The sequence below is a fragment of the Salmo salar genome, chromosome 02 (assembly GCF_965601325.2).
Source record: "Salmo salar chromosome 02, fSalSal1, whole genome shotgun sequence".
Taxonomy (NCBI): Eukaryota; Metazoa; Chordata; class Actinopteri; order Salmoniformes; family Salmonidae; genus Salmo; species Salmo salar.
In genome coordinates this window covers 85434389-85457500 of record NC_138292.1, presented here as the reverse complement: position 1 = coordinate 85457500, position 23112 = coordinate 85434389, and the positions used below count along the sequence as shown (strand labels likewise).

General features: G+C 44.9%; 2 protein-coding genes across 4 annotated transcripts in view; both read right to left on the bottom strand.

The window, feature by feature from the left end:
* LOC106593341 (cytochrome P450 3A27) overlaps nt 1-9936 on the bottom strand; it is a 34051-nt gene extending 24115 nt beyond the window's left edge. For all 3 annotated transcript variants that reach the window (XM_045711230.2, XM_045711218.2, XM_045711235.2), the window contains exons 1-5: nt 9543-9936; nt 7827-7920; nt 7305-7357; nt 5210-5309; nt 4907-5023 (exon numbers count right to left, since the gene is read on the bottom strand). In XM_045711230.2, coding sequence (XP_045567186.2) covers nt 4907-5023; nt 5210-5309; nt 7305-7357; nt 7827-7920; nt 9543-9616 — 438 coding nt within the window. In that variant the 5' untranslated portion in view covers nt 9617-9936. The remainder of the gene's footprint in view (nt 1-4906; nt 5024-5209; nt 5310-7304; nt 7358-7826; nt 7921-9542) is intronic.
* A 331-nt stretch (nt 9937-10267) lies between these two features.
* LOC106593876 (cytochrome P450 3A27) overlaps nt 10268-23112 on the bottom strand; it is a 36659-nt gene continuing 23814 nt past the window's right edge. Inside the window, exons 9-13 of the mRNA XM_082967819.1 lie at nt 16924-17002; nt 14212-14372; nt 12726-12952; nt 12392-12554; nt 10268-11918 (exon numbers count right to left, since the gene is read on the bottom strand). Coding sequence (XP_082823945.1) covers nt 11742-11918; nt 12392-12554; nt 12726-12952; nt 14212-14372; nt 16924-17002 — 807 coding nt within the window. The 3' untranslated portion in view covers nt 10268-11741. The remainder of the gene's footprint in view (nt 11919-12391; nt 12555-12725; nt 12953-14211; nt 14373-16923; nt 17003-23112) is intronic.

Genomic DNA, 23112 nt, shown 5'->3' with positions numbered 1-23112 from the left:
ATGAGGAAAAATGATAATTTAATACATTTTAGAATACGGCTGTAGCATAACAAAATGTGGAAAAAGTCAAGGGGTCTGAATACTTTTCTGAATGCACTGTATATTCTAGAATCTAGAAAAACATGCCACAATGCTAAAGAAATTAATCTTGAAGCCTTTAATAAGTTTCCTCTGTATATCCTGTTATACTGTTATATCTTGTTACAAGAAGTCAAGAAAGCAGAGTTGCAAAGAAAAATAACTTAGTTATATAAAAAAAGTAATACAGCCAAGACACGCTATAACAACTGAAGAAGAATAACTTAGTTATGAAAAAGTAATACAGCCAAGACATTGGCTATAACAACTAAAGAAAAATCCATATCTCTGTCCAGTGTCTGTGTTCTTTTGCCCATCTTAATCTTTTCTTTTTATTCTTTTTATTGGCCAGTCTGAGATATGGCTTTTTCCTTGCAACTCTGCCTAGAAGGCCAGCATCCCGGAGTCGCCTCTTCACTGTTTGACGTTGAGACTGGTGTTTTGCGGGTACTATTTAATGAAGCTGCCAGTTGAGGACTTGTGAGGCGTCTGTTTCTCACACTAGACACTCTAATGTACTTGTCCTCTTGCTCAGTTGTGCACCAGGGTCTCCCACTCCTCTTTCTAGTCTGGTTAGCGCCAGTTTGCGCTGTTCTTGGAAGGGAGTAGTACACAGCGTTGTACGAGATCTTCAGCTTCTTGGCAATGAATAGCCTTAATTTCTCAGAACAAGAATAGACTGACGAGTTTCAGAAGAAAGTTCTTTGTTTCTGGACATTTTGAGTCTGTAATCGAACACACAAATGCTGATGCTCCAGATACTCGACTAGTCTAAAGGAGGCCAGTTTTATTGCTTCTTTAATCAGAACGACAGTTTTCAGCTGTGCTAACATAATTGCAAAAAGGGTTTTCTAATGATTAACTAGCCTTTTAAAATGATAAACTTGGATTAGCTAACACAACATGGCATTGGAACATAGGAGTGATGGTTGCTGAAAATGGGCCTCTGTATGCCTATATAGATATTCCATTAAAAAAAAAATCTGCTGTTTCCTGCTACAATAGTCATTTGCAACATTAACAATGTCTACACTGTATTTCTGAACAATTTGCTTTTCTTTCAAAAACAAGGACATTTCTAAGTGACCCGAAAATGTTGAACGGTAGTGTGTGTATACACACAGTTGAAGTTGGAAGTTTACATATACTTAGGTTGGAGTCAACCACTCCACAAATTTCTTGTTAACAACTATAGTTTTGGCAAGTCGGTTAGGACATCTACTTTGTGCATGAAACAAGTAATTTTTCCAACAATTGTTTACAGACAGATTATTTCACTGTATCACAATTCCAGTGGGTCAGAAGTTTACATACACTAACTTGACTGTGCCTCTAAACAGCTTGGAAAATACCAGAAAATTACGTAATGGCTTTATAAGCTTCTGATAGGCTAATTGACATCATTTGAGTCAATTGGAGTTGTATCTGTGGATGTATTTCAAGGCCTACTGTCACGTCCTGACCAGTAATAGGGGTTATTTTGTTATTGTAGTTTGGTCAGGACGTGGCAGAGGGTATTTGTTTTAAATGGTTCGGGGTGGTTGTGTGTTTAGTGGTGTATTTGATTTATTATTCCGGGTTTTGGGCACTGGTCTATGTTAATGTATTTCTATGTTTAGTCTAGTTCTTTATATTTCTATGTTTAGTTTATTGGGGATTGGACTCTCAATTGGAGGCAGGTGTTTTCTAGTTGCTTCCCTGTAGCTCAGTTGGTAGAGCATGGTGTTTGCAACGCCAGGGTTGTGGGTTCAATTCCCACGGGGGGCCAGCACAGGAAAAAAAATGTATGAAATGTATGCATTCACTACTGTAAGTCGCTCTGGATAAGAGCGTCTGCTAAATGACTAAAATGTAAATGTAAATGTAATTGAGAGTCCTATATATAGGTATGTGTTTGTTTTAGTGTTTTGTGGGAGATTATGTGCTAGGTATAGCTTGCTTGCCTTACCGGCCTGTTATTAGTCGTTGCGTTTTTGTTGTGTACGTGTTTGTTTTGGTTCACCTTCTTGTCCAAATAAATAAAAGAAGATGAGTGCACATTTCCCCGCTGCGTCTTGGTCCACTTTAACCTACGACAACCGTGACAGAATCTCCCACCAACCAAGGACCAAGCAGCGGGGTAAGGAGCAAAGGGATAATTATATGGACTATCTGGGGAATTGGACATGGGAGGAAATTCTGGACGGGGCTGGACCTTGGCATCAGGCTGGGGACTACCGTCACCGTCCGGAGGAAATAGTGGCAGCCAAGGCGGAGAGGCGTCGGTATGAGGCTTTGTACGCGCCGATGGAGAAGCACGGGAGGCACCCCCAATAATTTTTTTGGGGGGGGTCACACAGGTAGGTTGGCTAGGCCAGGCAGTGGACCTAAGCCAGCTCCCCGTGCTTTTTATGGGGAACAGGTGGAGTGGAGAGCGCCGAGGTATGCGGAATTGCGCACGATCTCGCCCATAGGCACGCACAGTCCGGTGCGAGTGATCCCAGCCCTTCGCAAATGCCGTGCTAGAGTGGGCATCCAGCCTGGTAGGAGGATGCCTGAGCAGCGCATCTGGCCATCGGTGCGCCTCCTAGGTCCAGGCTACCCTACGCCCGCTCTACGCACGGCAACCATCAGGCCCCTGCACAGCCCAGTTCGCCCTGTGCCAGCACTTCGCTTGTGCAGGGCTACTAGTTCCATCCAGCCAGGATGGGTTGTGCAGGTGGTGCGATTGAGACCGCCAGTGCGTCTCCACGGCCCGGTATATCCAGTACCAGCACCAGGCCTCCAGTAAGTCAGCCCAGTCCAACTCAGCCTGTTCCCGCTCCTCGCACTAGCCTTAAAGTGCATGTCTCCAGTCTGGTACCTCCAATACCAGCCCCACGCATTAGGCTTCCAGTGCGTCAGCTCAGTCCTGAGTATCAAGCAACAGTACCCCGTCCAGAGTATCCTGCAACAGTACCCCGTCCAGAGTATCCGGCAACAGTACCCCGTCCAGAGTATCCGGCAACAGTAGCCCGTCCAGAGTATCCGGCAACAGTACCCCGTCCAGAGTATCCGGCAACAGTGTATAGTCCGGAACCGAGTGAGTCGGCCTGCAGTCCGGAACCGAGTGAGTCTGCCTACAGTCTGGAGCTTCCAGAGTTGGCCTACAGTCTGGAGCTTCCAGAGTTGGCCTACAGTCTGGAGCTTCCAGAGTTGGCCTACAGTCCGGAGCTCCCAGAGACGCTCTACAGCCCTGAGCATTCAGCAGGGGTGGACAGGTTGGGTGGGGGTTGTAGACCTGAGCCTGAGCCACCTCCAGTATAGGTGGGTTGGGGAGGGGGGGGGGGGGTGTAGCACAGGAGCCGTCGTTGACGGCAGCCACCCTCCCTTCCCTCCCTTTAGTTAAGGGTTTAATGTTGTTTTTTTTTAGGTGCATACGGGGTCTGCACCTTTGGGGGGGGGGGGGGGGGGGGGGTAATGTCACGTCCTGACCAGTAATAGGGGTTATTTTGTTATTGTAGTTTGGTCAGGATGTGGCAAAGGGTATTTGTTTTATGTGGTTCGGGGTGGTTGTGTGTTTAGTGGTGTATTTGATTTATTATTCTGGGTTTTGGGCACTGGTCTATGTTAATGTATTTATATTTTTAGTCTAGTTCTTTATATTTCTATGTTTAGTTTATTGGGGATTGGACTCTCAATTGGAGGCAGGTGTTTTCTAGTTGCCTCTGATTGAGAGTCCTATATATAGCTATGTCTTTGTTTTAGTGTTTTGTGGGAGATTATGTGCTTGGTAAAGCTTTGTTGCCTTACCGGCCTGTTATTAGTCGTTGTGTTTTTTTGTGTACGTGTCTGTTTTGGTTCACCTTCTTGTCCGTTTAAATAAAAAGAAGATGAGTGCACATTTCCCCGCTGCGTCTTGGTCCACTTTAACCTACGACAACCGTGACAAACTGACCTAAGACAGGGAATATTTACTCGGATTAAATGTCAGGAATTGTAAAAAACTGTAAACTGTAAATGTATTTGGCTCGGGTTTATGTAAACTTCTGACTTGAACTGTATAAAAAATGTACTATATGTATACATGTATATCCCACGGGGCGGGAGCGTAGCCTAGTGGTTAGAGCGTTGGACTAGTACCCGAAAGGTTGCAAGTTCAAATCCCTGAGCTGTTAAGGTACAAATCTGTCATTCTGCCCCTGAACAAGGCACTGTTCCTTGGCCGTCATTGAAAATAAAAATTTGTTCTTAACTGACTTGCCTAGTTAAATAAAGGTTAAATAAAAAATATATTTAATTTATACTCCAGACTTCGACATTCCTTGTCTTAATATTTCTATATCTCTTAATTCCATTATTTTACTTTTAGACTTGTGTATTGTTAGATATCACAGCACTGTTGGAGCCGAAGATTTTCATTACACCCGCAATGTGCTAAATATGTGTATCAACTAATAAAATTTGATTTGATTTAGTTTTGAGTTCATAACAAGCTATAACAAGTTTATGAAGAATTTATAACAAGCTATAATGAGTTAATTGCAATCAAACTACACACTGCCCTAACCCATCTGGACAAGAGGAATCCCTATGTAAGAATGCTGTTCATCGACAACAGCTCTAAGCATTTCACTACACCTGCAATAACATCTGCTAAATATGTGTATCAACTAATGAAATTTGATTTGATTTAGTTTTGAGTTCATAACAAGCTATAAAGCGTTTATAAAGAGTTTATAACAAGCCATAATGACTTTATAAAGAGTTTAACAACTATAATGAGTTAATAAAGAGTTATAACAAGCTATAAAGCGTTTATAACATGTTGATAAAGCATAGAAAGGGAGAGATGGAGGGATGGTTCTACCTCTTTTAGTCGTCCAGAGGTAAAGGAAGGTGAGAGGACACTGCGGATCCGTCTCCATGTATCGTCCTCGGCAATGGTCACCGCATCAAACAGCTCGCCGCTCAGAAACGTGAAGTTCTAAAACATGGAGGACAGTTATAACAAATATATGATTTAATAAAGATCATTCATAATTAATATTGATCATTCTATTTACATAATATTCACACTACGAAATGAATGCTACAAATAATGTATTAATAATATCAGCAATACTTTTTGGGTGTGTGTGTGTGTGTGTGTGTGTGTGTGTGTGTGTCTCACCCTGCGGTTGGTGAAGATGTTGTAACACTCTTTAATCAGGATGGTCTTGATCATGCTTTTGTCCATGATACACAGAACAGGCTGCCTCCCATCATAGATCCTTCACAGAGGAGAAACACACCTGGTTTAACCACTATATATACAACTACATGGTACACAGAACAGACTGCCTCCCATCATAGATCCTTCACAGAGGAGAAACATACCTGGCTTTAACCACTATATATACACCTACATGGTACACAGAACAGACTGCCTCCCATCATAGATCCTTCACAGAGGAGAAACATACCTGGCTTTAACCACTATATATACACCTACATGATACACAGAACAGGCTGCCTCACATCATAGATCCTTCACAGAGGAGAAACACACCTGGCTTTAACCACTATATATACACCTACATGGTACACAGAACAGACTGCCTCTCATTGTATATCCTTCACTATGGCATTTTGTTGAGTTACAGCCTTATTCCAAAATTGATTTAATAAATAAAAAAACGCTCATAAATCTACACACAATACCCCATAACGAGAAAGCGAAAAACATAAATACTTTATTTACATACGTTTTCTGACCCTTTGCTATGAGACTCCAAATTGAGCTCAGGTGCATCCTGTTTCCATCATGCTTGAGATGTGTCTACAACTTGATTAGAGTCCACCTGTGGTAAATTCCATTGATTGGACATGATTTGGAAAGGCACACACCTGTCTATATAAGGTCCACAGTTGACAATGCATGTCAGAGCAAAAACCAAGCCATGAGGTCAAAAGAATTGTCCGTAGAGCTCTGAGACAGGATTGTGTTGAGCCACAGATCTGGGGAACATTTCTGCAGCATTGAAAGTCCCCAAAAACACAGTGGCCTTCATCATTCTTTAATCAAAGAACCACCAAGACTCTTCCTAGAGCGGGCCACTCGGCCGAACTGAGCAATTGGGGGAGAAGGGCCTTGGTCAGGGAGGTGACCAAGAACCTTATGGTCACTCTGACAGAGCTCCAGAGTTCCTCTGTGGAGATGGGAGAACCTTCCAGGAGGACAAGCATCTTTGCAGCAATTCACCAATCAGGCCTCTATGGTAGAGTGGCCAGACGGAAACCACCCCTCAGTAAAAGGCACATGACAGCCCACTTTGAGTTTGCCAAAAGGTACCTAAAGACTCTCAAGATTCTCTGGTCTGATGAAACCAAGATTAAACTCTTTGGCCTGAATGAAAAGTTTCACGTCTGGAGAAAACCTGGCATCATCCCTACGGTGAGGTACGGTGGTGGCAGCATCATGCTGTGGGGATGTTTATCAGCGGCAGGGACTGGGAGACTAGTCAGGATCAAGGGAAAGATGAACGGAGAAAAGTACAGAGAGATCCTTGATGAAAACCTGCTCAATAGTGCTCAGGACCTCGGAAGGTGAACCTTCACTCCAGTCTAACAGGACAACAACCCTAAGCACACAGACAAGACAATGCAGGAGTGGCTTTGGGACAAGTCTCTGAATGTCCTTGAGTGGCCCAGCCAGAGACCGGACCTGCAGAGAAGAATTGGAGAAACTCCCCAAATATTGGTGTGCCAAGCTTGTACCATTATACCCAAGAAGACGCGAGGCTGTAATTTCTGGCAAAAGTGCTTCAGCAAAGTACTGAGTAAAGGGACTGAATACTTACGTAAATGTGATATTAAATTAGTTTTTTTGTAGTTATACATTTGCAAAAAAATAAAAATAAACAGTTTTTGCTTTGTCATTATGGGGTATTGTGTGAGTAGATTGATGAGGGAAAAAAACTATTAAATCCATTTTAGAATAAGGCTGTAATGTAACAAAATGTGGAAAAGGTGAAGAGGTCTGAGTACACCTGCAATCCTACATGGTACACAGAACAGACTCCCTCCCATCATAGATCCTTCACAGAGGAGAATCAGAGACACACATTTAACCACCACATATAAAACTACAAAGGAAATATTATTCTGGTTGCTGATATTATTAATACTATTCCTCATGGTCACATGACAGCTCGAGCAGGTGATTAATTGAAAGAACATAGTACAGTTGTGAGTCATCCTAGTACGGTACAGCCAACTGAACTCACCCCCAGATTCTCCCGTACTTCTGAAAGCACTCTGTGTCAAAGTTAGTGAAACCCTGCACACAGAGAGACAGAGAGGTAGAGAGAGAGAGAGAGAGAGAGAGACAATGAGAGAGAGAGAGAGAGAGAGAGAGAGACAATGAGAGAGAGAGAGAAAGAGAGAGAGAGAGACAATGAAAGAGAGAGAGAGAGAAAGAGAGAGAGAGAGACAATGAGAGAAAGAAAAAAAACAGCTGATTCATGCCTGGCCATGCCCTAGGAGGTCATGTAGGTGTGTCTTACACCTGAACAGAGAACACACCTGAAACAGGTGAGGGTTGAGGAGGGTTTGTTATTTTCTATGGTCCTCAGGGTCAAGCAACACAACTTCTACACTGATCATGTCTCATTTCACCTTTTATTTATCTATTGTTCAAACAACCGGCTAGTGCTCTTTTCCTTCTCAATGTATTATTTTACATGGGGAGAAAAATAACACAAGTGTTAAAAATATGAGAGAGATGTTTATTCTGAATGGGTACTAACCTTTTTATACTCCATCATTGTGCCAATGTAAGGTAGGGGTTTGGGACCAGGGATACCCATCTTAGTGAAAACACCATAGGGCCAGTACCCGTACCTGTACACACACACACACACACACACACACACACACACACACACACACACACACACACACACACACACAGAGAGAGAGACAGTAACTAGTAATATGTTCTAGAGAAGTCAGATTAAGTATAGTATCCCTGTATATAGCCATGTTATTCTGTATCTAACCATGTTATTGTGCATATAGTGTAAGGGATTTCTGCCCTAAGTTCATACTTATTTGATCAGAAGTTAGTTTGTTTAATAAGGATTGCAACCCGGAGTAATTACAGTACAATTACAGTAATTTGCAAGTAACACACTCAGTTCTCAAGATGGTGTTTTTCCTAGCCACCGTGCTTCTACACATGCATTGCTTGCTGTTTGGGGTTTTAGGCTCGGTTTCTGTACAGCACTTTGTGACATCAGCTGACGTCAGAAGGGCTTTATGAATAAATTTGATTTGATTCGTTTTCCCTTTTTATCCCCTACTGAGGATCACCCAGCTCAAGGTGATGTCCCTTAACTTTAATACCATATAAGCTCATAATTAATAGTTGCTAATACAAAGATGTCTCTGCTAGGCGGAGTTAAGTTTATTGTTATTTGCAGTTAGTTTCCCAATCCTTCTTCCTCTTATTGCTATCATGTGTTAAGCAGAAGTAAGACAGGAACATAGTATCAACAGGAACTGAAAGTATAGTTTCAACAAACAGGCATATGATTTTTGTACAGTTGACCTTTTCATGCACTTGCAATGCATTTGCACCAACAATGTTATCATTGTTGGAAAAGGACCCGTAAGTAAGCATTTCACTGTTAGTCTACACCGGCAAACTACGATAAATGTGACAAATAACATTTGATTTTTTTGTAAGTCAATGTTATCATTGTTGGAAAAGGACCCGTAAGTAAGCATTTCACTGTTAGTCTACACCGGCAAACTACGATAAATGTGACAAATAACATTTGATTTGATGTAAGTCAATGTTATCATTGTTGGAAAAGGACCCGTAAGTAAGCATTTCACTGTTAGTCTACACCGGCAAACTACGATAAATGTGACAAATAACATTTGATTTGATGTAAGTCAATGTTATCATTGTTGGAAAAGGACCCGTAAGTAAGCATTTCACTGTTAGTCTACACCGGCAAACTACGATTGTCACGGTTGTCGTTGGTAAAGGAGGACCAAAATGCAGCAGGTATGTGTATGCTCATCTTGACGTTTAATAAATTCAAAATGAACACCAAAATAACAAAAGAACGACCGATCAACAAAACAGTCTGGCAAGGCACAAGGCTAAACACAGAACAATCTCCCACAAATGACAAACACACCCTAATATATGGGACTCTCAAAGGCAAATAGACAACACCTGCCTTCAACTGAGAGTCCCAACCCCAATTAACCAAACATAGAAACAGACTCACTAGACTAAACATAGAATACATGAATATCAAACAGTGCCCAAACACCCCGGAATACTTAAATCAAATGCCCCTTCAACAAACACACCACCCCGAACCACATAAAACGAATACCCTCTGCCACGTCCTGACCAAACTACAATGACAATTAACCCTTATACTGGCCAGGACGTGACAAAGATAAATGTGACAAATAACATTTGATTTGATGTAAGTCCTTACACTACTATTAGGGTGATGAGGAGGGCCAGGAGGGTCCACGTCTCAGCGGAGAAGTATGGCAGAAAACTCATCATCTTTCCTCTGGTTCGGTTCCCTGCTGCTTCTGAAAACAAAGGCTTCGTTTTCTCTCAGGCACGTTCGAGTTCAGTTCTCCAATGGCCTGACAGGTTTTGAGTAGTTTTTTTTCTGTCCGGTTCTAGTGTGGTTCTTCTGTGCACGCGGCAGATCTCAACTACCGACCGTTGCTCTTCTCCGTACTCTGTCTGAGACCGTGCAGGTTGCAAGTGGTTATTGTATCAAGACGGAAAAGCACCTGTGTGATGCTAGCTAGAATAAGGATGAGCCACAATGGAATTTGCGGTTCGCCTTCAAAATAAGTGTCCAATATTGAACTGATGCAAACAGATACAAATAGTGGATATAATGCCATTTTTGGATTAGATCATGCTAAACAAGGTTAGAATGTTGTTATATGAATTAAACAAAAGACAATAAGTAGTTAATTTGACACACAAAATATAGTTGAAGTCGCACTGTGGCTGTATTATAATTGATTTGGGACATACTTCTATTTTACTGTACAGCGTTACCTCTGGATATTGGGTCCATGAAATGTACATTTACATTTACATTTACGTCATTTAGAAGACGCTCTTATCCAGAGTGACTTACTGTGAAGAGATTACACAATTATTAGTGTCATAGCTGTTATTGCAGGACTTTAACTGTGGGAAATCACCTCACAATGCAGTAATGGTAGATCGTAACTGTATGTGAACTTTGCTCTATGTGAACTTTGCTCTATTCTCTGCACTGTGTTTATAAATGCAGAAAGTACAAGAGCTGGAAAATGTAGAAAGTGAATTAATAGTTTTGTAATGGGACCTGGCGAGCTACCAGGGCTGTGTATTTACATCCAACGGCTACACAAGGGTGGTATTGGGATCTGAAAAGAAATGTGTGGATGACCAGATCGTAACTGTCACGTCCTGACCAGTAAAGAGGTTATTTGTTATTGCAGTTTGGTCAGGACATGGCAGGGTGTGTTTGTTTAATGTGTTTCGGGGTTTGTTGGGCAATGTTCTATGTTAGTCTATTTCTATGTCTGTGTCTAGTTTATCTATTTCTATGCTTAGTTTATTGGATTGACCTTCAATTGGAGGCAGCTTTTTTTCATTGCCTCTAATTGAAGGTCCTATTTAGTAGGGTTTTTTTTTTCATGGGTTTTTGTGGGTAGTTGTTCCGTATTGTGTAGCTGTGTGCCTCACAGGACTGTTTCTTCTTCGTCGTTGTCTTGATTAAGTGTTTGTTTTGGTTTTTCTTCATAATAAAAGAAGATGATTTTACACATTCCCGTTGCGCCTTGGTCCCATCTTTACGACGAACGTGACAGTAACACTACATTTAGGCCTACCTGGATGAAATTAGAAATACAGGGTGGGGTAGGGTGTTCTAGGGTAGGTAGGGTGTTCTAGGGTATGGTAGTCTATGGTAGGGTAAGGTGTTCTAGGGTAGGGTTATCCAGGGTAGGGTAGGGTGCTCTAGGGTAGGGTACTCCAGGGTAGGGTTGGGTACTGTAGGGTAGTGTAGGGTACTCTAGGGTAGGGTATTCTAGGGTAGGGTAGGGTACTCTAGGGTAGGGTAGGGTGCTCTCGGGTAAGGTACTCAAGGATAAGGTAGGGTACTCTAGGGTAGGGTCCTCCAGGGTAGGGTAGGGTACTCTAGGGTAGGGTAGGGTCCTCTAGGGTAGGGTACTCTAGGGTAGGGTGGGTGCTCTAGGGTAGGATCCTCCAGGGTAGGGTACTCTAGGGTAGAGTGCTGTATGTTAGGGTAGGGTACTCTAGGGTGGGGTGCTCTAGGTTACGGTACTCTAGGTTAGGGTACTCCAGGGTAGGGTTGTTACTCTAGGGTAGGGTGGGGTCCTCCAGGGTAGGGTTCTCCAGGGTAGAGTAGGGTACTCTAGGGAAGGGTAGTGTGCTGTAGGGTAGAGAAGTGTGCTCTAGGGTAGGGTAGGTTGCTCCAGGGTAGGGTCCTCTATGGTAGGGTAGGGTGCTGTAGGGTAGATTATGGTAGTCTAGGGTAGGATAGGGTGCTCCAGGGTAGGGTCCTCTAGGGTAGAGACCTCCAGGGTAGGGTCCTCAAGGGTAGGGTAGGGTACTCTAGGGTAGTGTGGGGTACTCCAGGGTAGGGTGGGGTGCTCTAGGGTAGGGTGGGGGGCTCTAGGGTTGGATAGGGTGCTCCTGCATTTGATAACGATGTTGGATTCTTCAGAGAGGTGGCGGTGGTGTTGCTAAGGGTTTTGCTACGGGGCTCCAGCCTCAGTTTTATTGGTCGTTTGGGCATCAGCATACCCTGGATGTCCATCTCCAAAGGGATCTATCGAGAATAACAGAACAGAACAGAACCCTGGTTGCCCATCTCCAACAGGATATATAGAAAATAACATGACATAACCCTGGTTATCCATCTCCAACAGTGTGTGTGTGTGTGTGTGTGTGTGTGTGTGTGTGTGTGTGTGTGTGTGTGTGTGTGTGTGTGTGTGTGTGTGTGTGTGGTGTGTGTGTGTGTGTGTGTGTGTGGTGTGGGTGTGTGTGTGGGTGGGGGGGGGCGTGCGTGTGTGTGTGTGTGCGTGTGTGTGTGTGTGTGCGTGCATGCTATGTGGGTGTGTGCGTTGTGTGTATTGTGTGTGTTGCGATGGGGTGATCTTTGGACTTCCTGTCAGGTCAGCTACAATTTCATCTGATAACTCCTGTTACATAACCCTCCCCAGCCTTAACCACAGCCTCTTTCTATGAATGCTACTGATGTTTGATGATGTCATATTCTGTCTGCTCAGGTGAGCGTCTCACCTCGGTCTCGTCGCAGACGGAGAAAGTGAAACTCTGGAGGATCTCGACCATGGCCAGTTTGATCATGATCAGGGCGAAACGCATCCCGATACAGTTCCTGGGCCCCGCCCCAAACGGCATGTACGTGTACGGATCAATGGACTCCTTGTTCTCCTTACTGAACCTGGACAGGGAGAGGGCAGACATATTACACATTGTATTGTAGTTGATTTGTGGTTGTGCTGTGGTTGTATTAAGGTTGTGGTATGGTTGGATTGTGGTTGTGTTATGGTTGTACTGTGGTTGTATTAAGGTTGTGTTATGGTTGGATTGTGGTTACGGTGCGGTCCAGTACCTCTCTGGTTTGAACTCCTCAGGGTCTGACCAGATCTCTGGGTCTCGGTGGAGGGTCCACGTGGGAACCAGGACAATGCAGTCTTTGGGGATGACGATACCGTTAATCTCCACCGTCTTCTTGGCGACCCTCTCCAGTCGTAGCATGACGGGATACAGTCTCAGAGACTCGTTCAACACACAGTCCAAATAGTCCATCTGCATCAGAGCTTCGTACAGGATTGGAGCCTGCACCAGGGTTACATACAAATCAGTACCTCACCACATCTGGCACCAGGGTTACATACACATCAGTACCTCACCACATCTGGCACCAGGGTTACATACAAATCAGTACCTCACCACATCTGGCACCAGGGTTACATACAAATCAGAACCTCACCACATCTGGCACAGGGGATACACACACATCAGTACCTCACCACATCTGGCACCAGGGTTACACACACATCAGTACCTCACCACATCTGGCACCGTGGTTACACACAAATTAGTACCTCACCACATCTGGCACCGGGGTTACACATACATCAGTACCTCACCACATCTGGCACCAGGGTTACATACAAATCAGTACCCCACCACATCTGGCACCAGGGTTACATACAAATCAGTACCTCCCCACATCTTGCACCAGGGTTACATACACATCAGTACCTCACCACATCTGACACCGGGGTTACACACACATCAGTACCTCACCACATCTGACACCGGGGTTACACACAAATTAGTACCTCACCACATCTGGCACCGGGGTTACACACAAATCAGTACCTCACCACATCTGGCACCAGGGTTACATACACATCAGTACCTCACCACATCTGGCACCGGGGTTACACACACATCAGTACCTCACCACATCTGACACCGGGGTTACACACAAATTAGTACCTCCCCACATCTGGCACCGGGGTTACACACAAATCAGTACCTCACCACATCTGGCACCAGGGTTACATACACATCAGTACCTCACCACATCTGGCACCGGGGTTACACACACATCAGTACCTCACCACATCTGACACCAGGGTTACACACAAATCAGTACCTCACCACATCTGACATAACTGGCACCCACACAGTATCTACCTCCTCCTGCAGTTTGGTCATGGTGTGGGGGTTACCTTGTTGGGGAACACAGTACCTATCTCCTCCTGCAGTTTGGTCATGGTGTGGGGGTTACCTTGTTGGGGTACACAGTATCTATCTCCTCCTGCAGTTTAGTCATGGTGTGGGGGTTACCTTGTTGGGGAACACAGTATCTATCTCCTCCTGCAGTTTGGTCATGGTGTGGGGGTTACCTTGTTGGGGAACACAGTATCTATCTCCTCCTGCAGTTAGGTCATGGTGTGGGGGTTACCTTGTTGGGGAACACAGTATCTACCTCCTCCTGCAGTTTGGTCATGGTGTGGGGGTTACCTTGTTGGGGAACACAGTATCTATCTCCTCCTGCAGTTTGGTCATGGTGTGGGGGTTACCTTGTTGGGGAATACAGCATCTATCTCCTCCTGCAGTTTGGTCATGGTGTGGGGATTGGATGCCAGGTTATAGGCCAGGAAACTCATAGTAGTGCTGCTGGTCTCGTAGCCACCGAAGATGAAGATCATGGCCTGAGACAAGATCTCATGATCAGTCAGTCCTGTGGAGGGAGAGGAGAGGAGAGTAGAGGAGAGGAGAAGAGAAGAGAAAAAGAGAGAGAGAATAGTTTGTAACAGTTGTGTATTTGTTACAGTAGTTTACAGGTGTGTGTTTGTAACAAGTGTGTGTATATAACAGTTGTGTTTTTGTGACAGTAGTTTACAGGTGTGTGTTGGTAACAGTAGTTTACAGGTGTGTGTTTTTAAAAGGTGTGTGTTTGTAACAGTAGTTGACAGGTGTGTGTTAGTAACAGGTGTGTGTTTGTATCAGATGTGTGTTAGTAACAGTAGTTAAGAGGTGTGTGTTTGTAACTGTAGTTTACAGGTGTGTGTTGGTAACAGTAGTTTACAGGTGTGTGTTGGTAACAGTAATTTACAGGTGTGTGTTGGTAACAGGTGTTTGTTTGTAACAGTAGTTTGTAGGTCAAATGTATTAATATAGCCCTTCTTACATCAGCTGATATATCAAAGTGCTGTACAGAAACCCAGCCTAAAACCCCAAACAACAACAATGCAGGTGTAGAAGCAGGGTGGCTAGGAAAAACTCCCTAGAAAGGCCAAAACCTAGGAAGAAACCTAGAGAGGAACCAGGCTATGGGGGATTAATTGTCAGATTCAACAGAAGATCTCTTTGTTTCTTGGGACCTAGAACAAGCATCTCTGTTTTGTCCGAGTTTAGAAGTAGAAAGTTTGCAGCCATCCACTTCCTTATGTCTGAAACACAGGCTTCCAGCGAGGGCAATTTTGGGGCTTCACCTTGTTTCATTGAAATGTACAGCTGTGTGTCATCCGCATAGCAGTGAAGGTTAACATTATGTTTTTGAATGACATCCCCAAGAGGTAAAATATATAGTGAAAACAATAGTGGTCCTAAAACGGAACCTTGAGGAACACCAACATTTACAGTTGATTTGTCAGAGGACAAACCATTCACAGAGACAAACTGACATCTTTCCGACAGATAAGATCTAAACCAGGCCAGAACTTTTCCATGTAGACCAATTTGGGTTTCCAATCTCTCCAAAAGAATGTGGTGATCGATGGTGTCAAAGCAGCACTAAGGTCTAAGAGCACGAGGACAGATCCAGAGCCTCGGTCTGACGCCATTAAAAGGTAATTTACCACCTTCACAAGTGCAATCTCAGTGCTATGATCGGGTCTAAAACCAGACTGAAGCATTTCGTATACATTGTTTGTCTTCAGGAAGGCAGTGAGTTGCTGCGCAACAGCTTTTTCATTTTTTTTTGAGAGGAATGGGAGATTTGATATAGGCCGATAGTTTTTTATATTTTCTGGGTCAAGGTTTGGCTTTTTCAACAGAGGCTTTATTACTGCCACTTTTGGTGAGTTTGGTACACATCCGGTGGATAGAGAGCCGTTTATTATGTTCAACATAGGAGGGCCAAGCACAGGAAGCAGCTCTTTCAGTAGTTCAGTTGGAATAGGGTCCAGGATGCAGCTTGAAGGTTTAGAGGCCATGATTATTTTCATCATTGTGTCAAGAGATATAGTAGTGAAACAGTTGAGTGTCTCCCTTGATTCTAGGTCCTGGCAGAGTTGTGCAGACTAAGGACAACTGAGCTTTGGAGGAATACACAGATTTAGAGAGGAGTCCGTCATTTCCTTTGTAATGATCATGATATTTTCCTCAAAGAAGTTCATGAATTTATTACTGCTGAATTGAAAGCCATCCTCTCTTGGGGAATGCTGCTTTTTAGTTAGCTTTGCGACAGTATCAAAATACATTTAGGATTTGTAACGTGGGTTGTAAAGGGGACCAAAGGGGCGTGTGAAGTGCTCATATTTAACTTCAATGAAACACTATAACAAAATAACAAAAACGACCGTCAACAGTTCTGTCAGGTGAACATACATTAAACAGGAAACAACTACCCACAAACCACAGGAAAAAAACACCCCTACTAAATATGACCTTCAATTAGAGGCAACGAGGAACAGCTGCCTCCAATTGAAGGTCAACCCAATAAACCCCATCTAGAAATAGACAAACTAGAAATCAAACATAGAAATAGAAGACAGAACGAACACATAAACATCCCCTGTCATGCCCTGACCACTCTACCATAGAAAATAACAACTTATATTGGTCAGGACGTGACAGGATTGTTCTTATTTTCCTCAATTAAGTTGGAAAGGTGTGTGTTTGTAACAGGTGTGTGATGGTAGCAGTAGTTTACAGGTGTGTGTTAGTAACAGGTGTGTGTTTGAAACAGTAGTTTACAGGTGTGTGTTTGTAACAGTAGATTACAGGTGTGTGTTTGTAACAGTAGTTTACAGGTGTGTGTTTGTAACAGGTGTGTGTTAGCAACAGTAGTTTACAGGTGTGTGTTGGTAACAGGTGTGTGTTTGTAACATGTGTGTTTTTAACAGTAGTTTACAGGTGTGTTGGTAACAGTAGTTTACATGTGTGTGTTTGTAACAGTAGTTTACAGGTGTGTGTTTGTAACAGTAGTTTACAGGTGTGTGTTTGTAAAAATAGTTTCCAGGTGTGTGTTTGTAACAATAGTTTCTAGATGTTTGTTCGGCAGGTACCTTTTGTCTGTTCCTGCCCTGTCTTTGTGTCGTTGCCTTTTTGAGAGTCGATCATCAGTTGTAAGAAATCCACCCGACTCTGCGAATTAAATTAGGTCAAATATGTCCAATCACAGCCAACACAAACAGATTCTACTGGATCTGGTCCAATCACAACCAACATGAACAGATTCTACCGGATCTGGTCCAATCACAGCCAACATGAACAGATTCTTCTGGATCTGGTCCAATCACAACCAACATGAACAGATTATTCTGGATCTGGTCCAATCACAACCAACACAAACAGATTCTAATGGATCTGTTCCTATCACAACCAACACAAACATATTCTAATGGGTCTGTTCCAATCACAACCAACACAAACAGATTCTAATGGATCTGGTCCAATCACAACCAACACAAACAAATTCTATTGGATCTGTTCCAATCACAACCAACACAAACAGATTCTAATGGATCTGTTCCAATCACAACCAACACAAACAGATTCTAATGGATCTGGTTCACAAACTACTTCTCAGACAGAGTTGTTTGTCAAATCGGAGGGCCTGTTGTCCGGACCTCTGGCAGTCTCTATGGGGGTACCACAGGGTTCAGATCTCTGGCTGACTCTTTTCTCTGTATATATCAACGATGTCGCTCTTGCTGCGGGTGATTCCCTGATCCACCTCCACGCAGACGACACCATTCTGTATACATCTGGCCCTTCTTTGGACACTGTGTTAAAACCTGTTGGGGCTAGGGGGCAGTATTTTCAAAGAGAATATGCATATTATTAGTAGATTTGGATAGAAAACACTCTGAAGTTTCTAAAACTGTTTGAATGGTGTCTCTAAGTATAACAGAACTCATATGGCAGGCAAAAACCTGAGAAAAAATACAAGCAGGAAATGAAAATGTTGTGGCTGTACTATTTTCAAGTCATTGCCAATAAAACACACAGTGACAAAGGATTTGCACTTCCTATGACTTCCACTAGGTGTCAACAATCTTTATAAAGTTGTTTGAAGTGTCTGTGATGAACAGAGACCGGATGAGAAGGAAGGGAAGTTGATGTCCCTGGGATGTCATCACTTCATTATTGCGCACTCATGCGCGTTCATGTGAGGTGAGACCTTTTTCAAAACGTCTTTCAAGACACAGGAGAGGTCCGGTTGAAATATAACTGATGTTTCACGTTAAAAATGGCCCAAAAGATTGATGCTAAACAACGTTTGACATGTTTGAACGAACGTAAATAGATTTTTTTTTTTACTTTTCGTCGTGACTTTTCCCTCCCGCGCCCTACATTTTGAGTAGCCTACCAAACGCGCTAACAACACGGAACAACATGGAGTTATTTGGACATAAATTATGAACTTCATAAAAAAAAAAAACATTTGTTGTGTACCTGAGATTCCTGGAAGTGCCTTCTGATGAAGATTATTAAAGGTAAGGGAATATTTCTAATGCTATTTATGATTTTAGATGATTCCAACATGGCAGCTATCTGTATTGCGTAGTGTATTTTTCTGACCAGAGTACTCAGATTATTGCAAAGTATGCTTTCCCAGTAAAGTTATTTTGAAATCTGTCAATGCGGTTGCATTCAGGAGATGTTAATCTATAATTCTTTGAATAACAGTTTAATACTTTAACCACGTTTTATAATGAGTATTTTTTGTAAATTCACTGGCAGTTTTGGGGGAGACACATTTTCTCAACGACACACGCCGATGTAAAATGCTGTTTTTGGATATAAATATGAACTTGATAGAACAAAAATGCATGTATTGTCTAACATAATGTCCTAGGAGTGTCATCTGATGAAGATTGTCAAAGGTTAGTGCATAATTTTAGCTGGTTTTCTGCTTTTGATGATGCCTGTCCTTGAATTGAAAATGGATGTGTGTACTTTTTTGGCTATGTACTCTCCTAACATAATCTAACTTTATGCTTTCGCCGTAAAGCCTCTTTGAAATCGGACAATGTGGTTCGATTAAGGAGATGTTTATCTTTTAAATGGTGTAAAATAGTTGATTGTTTGAGAAATTGAAATTATTAGATTTTTGATGTTTTGAATTTCCCGCCATGCTAGCAATCCCGTCAGTGGGATTCTATCCCCAAACGAGCTTCAATGCCATACAACACTCCTTCCGTGGCCTCCAACTGCTCTTAAACGCTAGTAATACCAAATATATGCTTTTCAACCGTTTGCTGCCTGCACCCGCCTGCCAGACTAGCATCACTGCTCTGGACGGTTCTGACCTAAAATACGTGGACAACTACAAATACCTAAGTATCTGGCTAGACTGTAAACTCTCCTTCCAAACTCATATCAAACATCTCCAATCCAAAATCAAATCTAGAATCGGCTGTCTATTTCTCAACAAAGCATCCTTCACTCACGCCGCCAAACTTACCCTAGTAAAACTGACTATCCTACCGATCCTCGTCTTCGGCGATGTCATCTACAAAATAGCTTTCAATGCTCTACTCAGCAAATTGTATGTAGTCTATCACAGTGCCATCCGTTTTGTTACCAAAGCCCCTTGTACCACTCACCACTGCGACGTGTATGCACTAGTCGGCTGGCCCTCGCTACATATTCGTCGCCAGACCCACTGGCTCCAGGTTATCTATAAGTCTATGCTAGGTAAAGCTCCGAATTATCTCAGCTCACTGGTCACAATAACAACACCCACCCGTAGCACGCGCTCCAGCAGGTATATGTCACAACGTCCACAGAAGGTGGCGCCAGTCCCCGGTCGGGCGGCGCTCGGCGGTCGTCGTCGCCGGCCTACTAGCTGCCACTGATCCATGTTTCATGTGTCTGTTAGTTATGTCTGTTTAGTGCGCACCTGTTTCTTGTTTGTAATTAGTGGGAGGGTATTTAGTTTGTCCGTTTCTTGTTTGGAGTTGTGCGGGATTGTTTCGTGTTACGTTTTGGGTTTAGGGCTGGATTTATTTTTCCTATGTGTTTGATTTACACGACGCTGATATTAGGCATTAGGGTTGCCGGGCTGCGTCCCGTGTATTTTGAGTTTTGGAGCTGTTCTACCTCCTGCTTGTGTTTTGCACCCTGCCTAATCGTTGTATTCACTCTAGACTTAATTAAATATTTTTCTACGGACCTTTTGTCTCCTGTGCCTGACTCACCCGTTTCCTGCTCCTTGAAAGATGTGACAGAATCCCGCACCACAAGATGGAGTCAGCAGGAGCCGAAGCACCATACATGGCAGATCAAGTGTCACAACATGCCAGCCTCCTTCAACGACTGGGCACGGCCATGGATTAGGTGTTGGTCCGTTTGGAGAGCTGGGAGAGAGCTGCTCCCTCACCACCTCCAGTGCCTACTCACCACCCTGCGCCCCTACCAGTACCCACCGAACCCAACACGAGTGGGATTCGGATCATGGCTCCCAGGGAGTTCGATGGTACGGCTGCCGGGTGCAAGGGGTTTTTGTTACAATTAGATCTGTACCTGGCGACCGTTCGGCCCCCTCCCTTGGACGAAGAGAGGGTGAGCGTTCTCGTCTCATGCCTCACGGGTAGAGCCCTAGAATGGGCCAACGCAGTCTGGGATGGCCCAGACTCGGCTAGGAGCGACTACCCGGAGTTCGCCCGTCGCTTTCTGGCGGTATTCGATCATCTCCCGGAGGGCAAGGCGGTGGGTGAGCGATTATTCCACCTGAGGCAGGAGACGATTAGCGCTCAGGACTTTGCCCTGGACTTCCGGACTCTCGCCGCTGGATCGGGGTGGAATGAGCGGGCCCTGATTGACCACTACAGATGCAGTCTTCGTGAGGACGTCCGCCGGGAGCTGGCTTGCCGGGACAATACGACCACTCTGGACCAGCTTATTGATTGGTCCATCAGGCTGGACAACCTGCTAGCTGCCCGGGGGCGTTCTAGTCGGGATCTGTTTGTTCCACCTCCCGGCCCTCCTGCGCCAACGCCCATGGAGATAGGAGGGGCGGCAACTAGGAGGACCGGAGGGGGGGCTTCTCCTGCGCCCATTGTGGTCGTAGAGGGCACACTGCGGGCCAGTGCTGGAGAGGTCCACCCGGGAGTTCGGATGGCAGGCAGAGCACCACATCGACACCCCAGGTGAGTCAGCACCAGTCACACCCAGCGCCCCCTGTCGATCATATGTACACCTCTGTTTGTTTCCCTGATTTCTCCCCTCACTTCCAGTATAAGGCACTAGTCGATTCAGGCGCAGCTGGGAGTTTTATGGACCGTGGGGTCGCCACTAAGTTATGTATTCCCCTGGTTCAGTTGGAACAAGCCTTTTCTGTACACGCCCTAGATAGTCGACCACTAGGATCCGGCCAAGTGAGGGAAGTCACAGTGCCACTACTCATGGTGATGCGGGGAGGTCATGAGGAGCGTATCAGCCTGTACCTCATTGATTCCCCGGCGTTTCTGGTAGTACTGGGAATTCTCTGGCTGGCTACTCATAACCCTAATATTTCATGGAGGCAGAGGGCTATTAAGTGGTGGTCGAGGGAGTGCTCAGGCAGGTGTATAGGAGTTTCCATCGGTGCGACCACGGTGGAGACTCCAGAACCAGTCTCCACCGTGCACATTCCCTCTGAATATGCCGATTTGGCTATCGCCTTCAGTAAAAAGAAGGCGACTGAATTACCCCCTCATCGTCAAGGGGATTGTGCGATAAACCTACAGGCTGACGCGGCCTTTCCTAGGAGTCACGTGTATCCTCTGTCTCAGGAGGAGACAGCGGCTATGGAGACATACGTCGGTGAGTCCTTGAGACAGGGATACATTCGGCCATCTAAGTCACCCCTCTCCTCGAGCTTCTTTTTTCTGAGGAAAAAGGAGGAAGGTCTGCACCCATGCATTGATTATAGAGGTCTAAATTTCATCACGGTGGGTTTCAGTTACCCGCTACCTCTCATTGCCACGGCAGTGGAGTCTTTTTACGGGGCGCGCTTCATCACAAAATTAGATCTCAGGAGCGCGTATAACTTTGTGCGTATCCGAGATGGAGACGAGTGGAAAACCGCATTTAGTACCACATCTGGCCATTATGAGTACCTCGTCATGCCGTATGGGTTAAAGAATGCTCCCGCTGTCTTCCAATCCTTTGTAGACGAGGTTCTTCGAGACCTGCTCGGTCAGGGTGTGGTGGTATATATCGATGACATTTTGATTTACTCCGCCACACGCGGCGAGCATGTGTCTCTGGTGCGTAAAGTGCTTGGGCGGCTGCTGGAGCATGACCTATACGTTAAGGCTGAGAAATGTGAGTTCTTTAAACAAGCCGTCTCGTTTCTGGGGTATCGCATTTCCACCAATGGGGTAGAGGTGGAATGTGACCGTGTTACAGCCATGCGTAATTGGCCGACTCCAGCCACGGTGAAAGAGGTGCTGCGGTTCTTGAGGTTTGCTAATTACTACCGGAGGTTTATCCGGGGCTTTGGTCAAGTAGCGGCTCCCATTACCTCACTGCTGAAGGGGGGCCCAGTGCGGCTGCAGTGGTCGGCAGAGGCGGACGGAGCCTTTAGTCGTCTGAAGGCTTTGTTTACCGACGCCCACGTGCTGGCTCATCCGGACCCCTCTTTGCCATTCATAGTGGAGGTGGACGAGTCCGAGGCTGGGTTAGGAGCAGTGCTGTTGCAGCCCTCGGGCGCACCTCCGAAGCTTCGCCCCTGTGTGTTCTTTTCTAAGAAGCTGAGTCCGGCGGAGCGCAACTATGATGTGGGGGACCGGAAGTTGTTGGCTGTGGTCGAAGCCCTGAAAGTGTGGAGACATTGGCTTGAGGGGGCACGTCACCCTTTCCTCATCTGGACTGATCACCGTAACCTGGAGTACATCCGGGCAGCGAGGAGACTTAACCCTCGTCAGGCCAGGTTGGCCATGTTTTTTACGAGGTTCCAATTTACCTTGTCGTACATTCCAGGTTCCCGGAACCGGAAGGCCGATGCACTGTCGCGTCTCCACGACACCGAGGAGCGGACCATCAATCCTACTCCCATCCTCCCTGCCTCCTGTCTGGTGGCACCTGTGGTTTGGGAGGTGGATGCGGACATCGAGGGGGCGGTACCGTCAGAACCTATTCCACCTCAGTGTCCCGCTGGCCGGAAGTACGTCCCGCTTAGTGTTCGCGATCGTTTGATCCGGTGGTCGCATACTCTACCCTCCTCGGGTCATCCTGGTGTAGAACGGACAGTGCAGGCCTTG